The following is a 10,000-nucleotide window of genomic DNA, read 5'->3' as shown; positions in this document are numbered from 1 at the left end:
GTTGCTCGTAAACAATGGGAAAAAGCATCGAGCGAGGGAGCGAGAATTAGTTTCGATTATGTATTTATGAGCCTATCGTTGCTCCTCCGTCCGTTCGCTCGGTCAGCGCCACCGATCACGCATCACGCTGACCACGGATTGATCCACGAAAGGAGGACGATCGTACCGACGGATGGACCAAGCACCGACTGTTCGGTCGGCGGTTCAAGCGGAGTGTTTGCGCGCGCGCGCGCGCACGGAGAATCCGAGAATGGCCATCGGAGCAACGGAGCAACTGGGATACGAATGAGGGACGGAAGAAGAGGCTCGCTGGGAAAGGAGATAAAAAATATGTGTTTTGGACGCAGCATGGTGCTTTTGTTAATCTAATTCACTCTGGGAGGGCTCGCAGTCTCCGAAAAAAGAAAAAAACAACGCGGTAAGCGAAGGATCGTTTCTCCTCCGGGTCTTGGCGGCAACCGCCTGCTAATCACCTGTTCCCCCCCCCCCTCCGCGCGGGCTTTCGGTCAGCGAGGATCTTCCCGAACCCAAAAAACGAGACGGAAAATTATGACTAATGAAAGGCGTCTCGTGGGCCTGTCCCTTTTTGTGTGCTCGAACACACAGCCAATGACATCGGGCTTGGCTTGGCGCGTGATTCGTGCGATCCGCACATCCGATCGGACCGGATAATCGAAGCCAACAAACACGACAAAGCAGCGGTCGTCAGCGATCGCTTATCTATACGGAATGCTTTCTGTGTGTGTTGTTTGTGAAAATTAATGACCCGTTAGATTGTCGGTGACAGGCGGCAAGTGTTTTGCAAGCCCGGAATGCCAGCCCGAACCGCGGAACTCGGAAAGGTGCGAGAACGGCGCTGGCCAGCTGTCACCGGTTCGGTTGAAGGAAGAAAAGAGGCAAAGACACGTCGCTCGTCCTCGCCGCATCGCTGATGATTGACGCGCACTTGCTGGTACGAAAGTGCGTCCATTTTGTCACCTCTGCCTTTATGACTCTATCGTGACCGTTCGACGACGGGTTGTATGTGTGCGCGCGAGCGCCATGGTGTGTCCGATTGCTTTAAATGAACTGCACTCCGCTTTGCACTCTGCTAAAAGTGCCATAATTGGATTGGATTGGAGTGAATGAAGACGGAGAGACGGAGAGAAGGAGGAAGAGCTTGCAGCTTGTTACCGAACACCACTAAGTGAGTTCGTCGCTTGATCCGAACCAAGTCTTTCTGTTGCTTGGGTTGTTGGGGCTGCTGCTGCTGCCCACACATTAACGAGCAGACTCAAGCTCATCGAGCCTTCACGCATGGCTGATTGTTTCTGCAAACTGGCACCAACCAGAGAGAGAGAGAGAAGGGAATAGAGATAGCGAGAGAGAAAGAGCGGAGGTGGTGCGAAAAGCATCGCCATCATCACCAAGCGCATCACCACCCGCTGCGTTGCGTTTTGGTGCAACGGTTCCTGGTTCTCAGCCCCACGACCACCGCTGGTCACTCCGATTCCACGAAAAGCTCATCGCGATCCCTCCCGGGATCGCCGAGATGGCGTGGCCTGGCTGAGGTGCGGTGGCGAGACATCATTACGCACGTTTCGCGCGCACGGACCCCGGCCCCCCCCCCCCCCCCCCTCCCTCTCGGAATGGGAATTCAATAATGATAATATTGGTTTTAAGTGTTTACTGGCCATAAATCAGGAGCGCGGTAAATTGGAATCCACCCGCACTTCACTCGTCCCCCCCCCCCCCTTGTGAGGCTCCACTCGGCTCGAGCGGCATTTGCATCATCCCGGGCATCCCGGGCATCCCCCGGGTGGATTGCAACGCCACGCGCACAGGCCAGGCGAGACGGCGCTGATTGGTCCCGGGGTCCTGGGTCCTTGCACGGCGACAGTGTGCGTGCGTGTGTCTGTGTGTCTGTGTACGTTAATTGCACCAATCAGCTGCCAGAGCCCGGTGCCCGAAGGCACCGTCGTCGATTGTCGAGAAAACTTCAATTACGATTCTCGGTTCCGTAAATGCAGCAAATGCCTGCAAGTCATCTCTAGTTAACGATCACTAGCACGATCACCACCACTAGCGGTTGCATCGTGGCCACAGCAGCAGCCGAGCCGAGCCGAGGGTCTCGGTTGTTCTTGTTTTTATCGTCATTTAATGAATCGTAAAAACACAAAACTGAAGAAAAGAAAGGGCCCGGAGATGTTTGCCTACAAAGTAGAGGCGCCACGTCGGTTGCGTTGAGGCTGTTGTTGTGTCCGGGGGTTCATAAGTGATCAGCTACAGCTGTCTAGCTGCTGGTGTGATGAGAGAGCGAGCTTTGAATGCTGTACTCTCCTGGACAGGATCGTTGTCCCGAGAAATAGAAAGCGGCTTAGTATTCTGCAGGGCCCTCAGATACATTGTAGAATGTTTGACTGTTGTTTTTTAAGCGAAATGCTTTGCAATCAATCCTCGTAACCAAAAAAGGAACTGTCTAAAACGGCAATATCGTAATTCTTGAACATACAGCTTAGGGTATGAGAAAACATTATTCAATTCTCATTGTCGCAACAAACCATTATTATTCAACCTGGTGCCAATGAATTTAATATCTTGATATTACATACGATATGCGCAATCAGAGTGGAAGCTTTTCTATGCTTTGTAAAACAATTAAAAAGCAATTGAAGAAACAATTAAATAGCAATATCTCAATTATAGTGTCTGGCTAACTGTAGATGAATAAGAAATCGGCAAGAATGTTGAAAAAATATTTGCCTTATAGGAAACAGATAAATCTGTTGCTTTATAAACTACTGCTAAATTTTTAACAACTGGAAGATACTAAACCCACTCATTTCCAACAAAGCTGGAGCTGAAATATAAAACGTATAATTCTGTTCTGAATTTCGGTGATGGTGGTGGAGAGTTAGTGACAAAAATGTATTCTGAAGTAACACTTTTCCAACGCAAGAAATATTATCTGAAAATCCTTACTTTGACGGAAAACTCCAGAACAGGATAAGCTGATAGGAAAATCATATTCTTTACGATGACTGTTATTCCATTTTTCTTGAAATTGTTTGCATGGTATCCGAATGCCGCGGTTGAGAGGATCTTCATTCTAAATCGCTTCGATTGCGGAACATAATGATTAGATTGTGGATATTCCATTGTACAGCATTTGACAGGAAGTTCTACAACTTCTTTTTCGATTTCTGTAACTTTTTCTTTTCAAATTCTAAATTGTTGGATTTCTTGATCAAACCATTCGAATGAATTACAAACACCGCCACAATCGCTGCTTTTTCGTTCGCCCACAAATCCACAAACCGGCCGCCTAAAATGGCCGCCAAATCATAATGGAGATAATCGTCCTAAAGCAAAGTGGAAGTGGTGGAACTGCACGGACGCGTCGCAAAAGCCCGACGGATGGATGATCCGCTTACACAGGCCGGACCATATGCCGGAACCCACACCGGTTCTCCTGTTTCTTGGAATCGCATTAAAGTAATTGAAATGTACGGAGTTGCACGTCCGTCTCGCGTGTGTGCTTGTGTCCTCGACGCACCGGGGGCTGGCACTGGGATGGGTTTTTATTAAATTATCATTATGCTAAATGTTGGCCTTTGTGGCGATTCCCAGACCCAGGACGAATGTGATCTTCGATTCTGTGATCGTCCGTTGCGTCCGAAGAGCGAATGTCTCTTGCCGCCGACCGAAGGACGGGCGGCCAATGGCCGATTGTTGCGCACGAACTTCGACTTAAATTGCGTGCATTGTTAGCCCCATTTGGAGGTTCTCTTTTGGGGACCGACTCGGGAAGCGCTCCAAGAGGACGCCAATGGTCAAAGGAAGAGACAACACGAAAAGGGAGGGCACGAGAGAGAGAGAGAGTGTGAGAGAGAGAGAGAGGGAGTGAGCAAGAGTAGTAATTTAGCGTAATTCAATTTTGCCTCCAATTTACTGACCGCTTCCGCTTCCTTCCCCGTGGTTTCTCTCCCCTCACCCATCCCAGGTTTGGTTCCAGAATCGGCGAGCGAAATGGCGCAAACAGGAGAAGGTCGGACCGCAGGGACATCCGTACAATCCGTACCTGTCCGGGGCGGCCCAGGGCGTACCGTCGGCAACCGTGGTCGCTCCCTCCCTCCCACCGAACCCCTTCAGCCATCTTGGCTTCAACCTCCGGAAACCGTTCGATGCGGCGAGTTTGGCCGCGTTCCGCTATCCATCGCTCGGTGCAACGCACATGCTACCGTCGGCGTACTTTAACCAGTTCCACCGGTAAGTAGAAACCATCCACCGATGGTCCGCTGCGTCACCACCGTCCCCACCGTGAGGTGCAAATGGAAAATGGCTCGCTTCCCTAATCCTAGTACCTCACCGTTTTCGTCTTTCGTCGACGAATTTTGCAGAGCACCGCCACCGCCGTTGCTGCCACCGGGCGTTGGACCACTGTACGCACCGTCCACCTCCTTCCAGACGCTGCTGGCCAACATATCGGCCGCTCAGCGTCACGCACCACCCCCCGGACCACCGCCCGGCGCACTACCATCGAAACCATCGCCAATCGGAGCGTCGGATTATCTTGGGGTAGCGCCGCAGTTGCCACCACCACCACCGGGGCAGCCGGCCAGCGGTGGTGGTGGTGGTCCAGGAGGTGTACCACCAGCATCACCACCCATCTCACCGACCGCCCTACCACCAGTGCCCGGTGTTCAGCCACATCCCGGACTGTCCGGACCGCCGGTCGGATCATCGTCACCACCGCAAGCCGCCGATCGTCGTAGTTCTTCCATCGCTGCGTTGCGTTTGAAGGCACGGGAACATGAGTTGCGCCTTGAGATGATGCGTCAGAATGGCCACAGTGATATCCTTAGCTAAGTCAATGCGGGGCCGGACCCTTTTCCTTCCTTAGTGGGCCAGAGAGCCCTTCGTTCGTGAAGCAATAGTGTGTCGGCAAAGGAACGATCCATCCGGTTATAAACGATTCGATAAGCTACTCTCCCTATCGATCGCCACTCTTTCTCTCTCTCTCTCTCTTCTGTTTCTCGTGTTTTGATTCATATTTCTGTGGTTATAATTATTAATCCACCACCACCACTGACCACCAACCACCGGCCATCAAAATCCTTTGTGGTGTTGCTGCTTGGCCACCGTGGAAGTGAATTGGATCCCCTCGCTCTCTCCTTCCCTCTCTTTTCCCTCTTTTCACAAACCGAAAACGGTCTGCGTGTCGTCGGGCCGTCGTAGCGTGTCTGCCGGAGCGTCGCCCCGTGAAAAGGTCAGCAAATGTTGGTCAAATTGCCGTGAATTGCATCATGCAACGTCGTCCACTCGACACGTTCCACTCCCCCCGGACTGGCTGGTCCGCTGGCTGGCGCCGACTAATCAAAAGAATCGAGAAGTCGGGAATGAATGAAATCCTAGATGGTCGTCGCCGTCGCCTTAATCAAAACCACTTACCGTCGCCCTTATTTGTGCCGTGATGTGCCGCTCATCATTATGGCATCCCCTGGCGTACCTGGTGATTACACCCATTATCACCATGCGATGCATGCGAGAATGGCCTGCAAGGCATTCAGGGGGGGGGGGGGGTGCAGCAGCGACGGCAGCGCAAGGCGTTGATCGACAAATGATTTCCCTGCCAAAAACGCGAGGAAACCCCGTCTCGGAGTATCGCTTCGGGGGGAAATATGGCTCCCGGTTTTCCGCATTGATGAGCGATCTAGCGGCGGCGGTCGAAGCTGACGAGCTGACGAGGACTACCGACGACCGGAGCCCAGCGGCGGTCTCGGGCTTCCGGTAGCCCAGCATTTATCCAGTCCAGTCCTCGGACAGGCTCTAATTAGTGGCCAACCGACCAGCGGACCATCCTAATGCTGACGGTGTTTGTGAGAGCAGAGGGAGAGAGAGAGAGAGAGAAAAAGAGAGTGCGAGAGAGAGAGAGAGAGAGAGAGAGAGAGAGGGACCCAGGAAGAGAGCATTTTGAATGCTGGAGGCAACTCTACAAAAAATGTGTATCATATCACAGCGCGTCTTATGCAGAACTAGAATAAGTAAATGAAAGACACAAACACAAATACGTCCCCCGTAGGTGATGAAGATCGCAAGGAAGAACGTTAGAAATAGTAGTAGCAATAACAGTGTAACGCAAACTCTAATTCAACTCCACGTGTTAGGGAGAGAGCGATACTTTTGTAAAAAGATTCGGTTTATTATTTGTTATAAAAAGCGAAGGAATGCGATGCGGTTCCACAAATCCACTTCCACAAAACTACGAGTGAGTCTTGCGCGTGAGTCGTTCCTCTATCAATAAACCTACCCCTTATCAGTTTAGTAAAAAGAGGGGGAGGGAGAGAGAGAGGAAGAGAGTGTGCGTGAAACGTAAAGCAGGACGAGGCAGATAGAGCAACCTATAATTTAGTGAGCAATGTATACGGATTCCAAGAGTGAAATCGATATTTCTGCAGCAGAAATAAGCAGCTACTTAAAGTATCGATCGTGTTTCGTGTGTATAAAGCGTGTGTGCGTGCGTGCGTGCGTGCGTGCGTGTGTAAAGGAGCCTTCTGGCGGTTCGAGGTCGAGCCTTAGGTTAAAGAAATACCCCTATAAGTTGTTTTTGATTGCTGACAAAATAAAATTATTTAAAGAACGCACAAGTGCAAACCAGCCCCGTACTTACGAACACCCTTCTTCCTGTATCGCCTGTGTCTCTTCTTTGCTGTTTAACCGATGACGTCAAAAAAGTGATCGAGCGATCGCGAGATCGCGCCGAGGCTGCTTTGCTTTTGATTGTTTGATGGCCCTTTGTGCCCAGGCCCAGAGTGATTAGGCCCCGGCGGAAGGCCCCGGGAACGATCGCCCAGAGTGTTGATTAATGCGGAATGATTAACAGTTAATTAAACAAAACCCCAAACCACGGTCCACCACCGGCTCCGTGAGTCACGTGAGCCAGCGTTGAGGGCCAGAGCGGGGAGCGCCTTTTTTTTTAAATTGAATTTTCGTTCCCCCGACACACTGAAGTGACTTTGCGTGCTCGTGCGCTCGCTCGCTGGCTGATGAGATGAGGTGCTGACACGTCGTCTTCGTCTCCCGATGGTCCAGAAGTTGGCAGAAAGCGGGGCCTTATTCAATTAAAAAGCTATATTGGGCACGGGCTCTCGGTGCCCCTCGGTGTGTGATGTTTGAGGTGCGTTTTGAGTAGCTGGCCTCGCGGGATGGCGGCGTGTGCGCATCGCGGGCATCACCGGATCCCACCTCCCAGGAGACACACGAGTTGGTTCAAAAGGTTAGCCATAATTGGATTTTTCTTGGGCATCGCTCGCTCGCTCGCTCGCTCGCTGCTCTTGCTGCACTTCGGTGGTTGCAGGCCACTTCCGATCGGGAGCAGCAGCAAAAGCGAGCAGCATCCTCATCCCCTCCCTGGACGGCGGGAGTTTTTTTGGGGTGGGTGACTTTTCAAAAGTAATAATGCGTAATTGCCATTTTCTGCCGTCATAATTAATGTTTGGCCTGCCTGCCTGCCTGTCTGCCATTGTTTATGGTACGTCAGCTCATTGACGGGCCATCAAGGGGATTGGAAGCGAGAAGGGATGCTGCGTCGAGTGTGGACATTAGCGGTGACCGGACCTTCCGTGAAAGTATACTCCGGTGATCGGGCTCTAAACGATTTAACGTGCCGTGAGAGAGCAAGAGAGCGCCCGTTTGTCCTCTCAACGTCTCGCGTTTGAAAGAAAGCCCCCCTACAAAGAAAACCATTTTTGATCCATAAATCATAAGCCAACCCCTTCTTCGCACCCACTCCCGTCCGGATGCTACGATCTTCCACTCATCGCGTTGGGCAGATTGCAGACAATTACCATTAAAATCAATTAAAGCCCACACCCGCCAGCACGATCGCGCACGATCCTGTCGATGGTTTTGGGAGAGGGGTTGAAGCGGAAGCTGACCAGACCTTCACCATCACGCTCAGTTCCCGGATTGGAGCGGATTCCGAGTGTGCTAACTAGTCAAAACGGTGGTGGCGCTGGGCATCTAGAGCTGTACGAGAGCATTAGAGTGAGGGGAGCATAACCTGGACATAACACGCAGGTAAGCACGATTTTCCTGCTGCCTTGTCGTGGGTTCTTCCTGCGATCCTGCGTCGGTCGTGGTTCACGTTCCCGGGGCCAGTACCCCCCGGAATCCATGGAGCTGTCAAAAAGTTAATTATAAACAAATGTTCCTGCTCCATCGCGTTTGCTTACTGCTGCTGCTGCTGCTGCTGCTGTTGGTGGTGAGAGATGTTTTGCGTTGATGGGAGGAATGTTACCGTTGCCTCCGTGGTGCCCGGACTTGGAGATTGACCCATTTGTCTCTGGTGTGGTGTAGCGTAGGAATCTCCATCCGTGGAACATGCTAACGGACAACGCCAGCTACTAAGCCTGCGGGCGCTAGTTAGAGCACTTTGTACGGTTTGTATCGCAAATCGCTTTAAGCTACTCGTTTATTAATTGTTATCTGGACATGTTTTCTGGAGCGGGTTGAGGGGAATGCTACAAAGCACTGAAAAAGCACAAACTGATGACAATGAATAAGCGTGAGTGTAAACAGAAATTAAATTAATTGGGTTCGATAATTTGTTTTGAGTCTGAGAGGACGCGATCGTAACAATGATGATGTGCTACCTACGGTATGCAACCTAAAATTATAAACGGTTTTAATCGATTTAATGAGTTTATTCCGCAGGATATCATACTCAGCCCATTATTGCTTTGAACGATAGCAGAATACCGAAAGAAATCAGCATTTTACTTGAGATTTTCATCATCAACTAGCTTATAAGATCGAATGAAGGATTTGTTTTTTCTGTGATAATCACTGTAATCTTCATTTTCCTAGATTTCTGATAAACTTTGACGATCCATCACTTTATTCGTGAAAGGTTCATTTTCCCATTCCATTATTTTTAATTACTGAATGCCGAGTTATTACAATATCCTAAAACATTCATAGAAATTGTTCAATTAAAAAACACTTTTAAATAATCGAGAAATTCTTCGGTATGAGTAACGGTCGCTAAATCAAGTAAAAATGCTACAAAACAATCAGACAAATCAATAAGACATTATTCGAACGGTGATAATAATGTTATGTGCCAGGAATAATCACAAAATGACTTTTACGCTGTTTCATTCAGAATATCTAATGTGGTATCAAAAGAATCATGATGATCTTTCCTATGATTGGCCCTGTTTCGACCTAGACTACGGACCTATCCAATCAGCGCGCAAATCTTATTATTCATGAAACCCCTACATTATTCCCCGTGTCCGTGATCGCGAACATGGATCATGATGAAATAATGGTCCCAGCGTGAGACGGATTTTTGTTCTGTTCTGTTTTGCTTCAGCCATCTCAACAAAATGGTCACAACTCGAGTCCCCGGGCGACAGTTAATCATGTCGTCGGGCTGGATAGTTAAATTTGATTTAACCCATTTTTTTTGCATAGACCGTTTACACCGATCCAGCAACAGCCACAAAATTGATGCTTCTTGGAGTGAAATTAATTATTTCCCCCAATGCCAGCCGGGCCAGCCCAGGCCTCCTACACACATACCGAAGCAGCGGACGCATCCCCCATCTTTCAACGGCGCAAAAGACCGAACGACCACACCGGCCACAGCGGAAGTGTTCCTGCTGTGAGTTGCCGTAAATCACACTCTTAAATACGGGCTCTTTTTATACGGGCCAGAGCATATTAACAAGGAAGGAAAGGCGGGGGGCTCGAGAATCGTTTGATTTTGTTTTAATTTCCTCCGTCGGCTCCGTCTCACGCGGTGTCGCTGGCCGTGGATCGTCAAGGAACCACGACAGTGTTCCCGTTCCGTGTCCGTGTTCGTGCGAGATTGAAACCGTCACCATCAATGCAGTCACTTAGCGAACGATGTGGTGGAAGTCCTGATGCCTGATGCTGCGCGCGAGGTGATCTGCGCTGCCCGTCAAGGCCTCGATTCCCAAGTCGAGAGAGAGCGTTTAATGCCGCATCACAC

At 50.2% G+C, this 10,000-nt stretch overlaps 1 protein-coding gene across 2 annotated transcripts in view; it reads left to right on the top strand.

The window, feature by feature from the left end:
• LOC126579077 (homeobox protein aristaless) overlaps nt 1-6,644 on the top strand; it is a 19,509-nt gene extending 12,865 nt beyond the window's left edge. Inside the window, exons 3-4 of one of the 2 annotated variants that reach the window (XM_050242352.1) lie at nt 3,983-4,248; nt 4,380-6,644. In XM_050242352.1, coding sequence (XP_050098309.1) covers nt 3,983-4,248; nt 4,380-4,848 — 735 coding nt within the window. In that variant the 3' untranslated portion in view covers nt 4,849-6,644. Of the gene's footprint in view, nt 1-3,982; nt 4,249-4,340 lie in introns of both variants that reach the window. The other variant, XM_050242344.1, reaches the window with a different exon arrangement.
• Nucleotides 6,645-10,000: the final 3,356 nt, after the last annotated feature.

This window comes from Anopheles aquasalis, chromosome 2 (assembly GCF_943734665.1).
Source record: "Anopheles aquasalis chromosome 2, idAnoAquaMG_Q_19, whole genome shotgun sequence".
Taxonomy (NCBI): domain Eukaryota; kingdom Metazoa; phylum Arthropoda; class Insecta; order Diptera; family Culicidae; genus Anopheles; species Anopheles aquasalis.
This window is presented reverse-complemented; position numbering and strand designations above follow the sequence as displayed.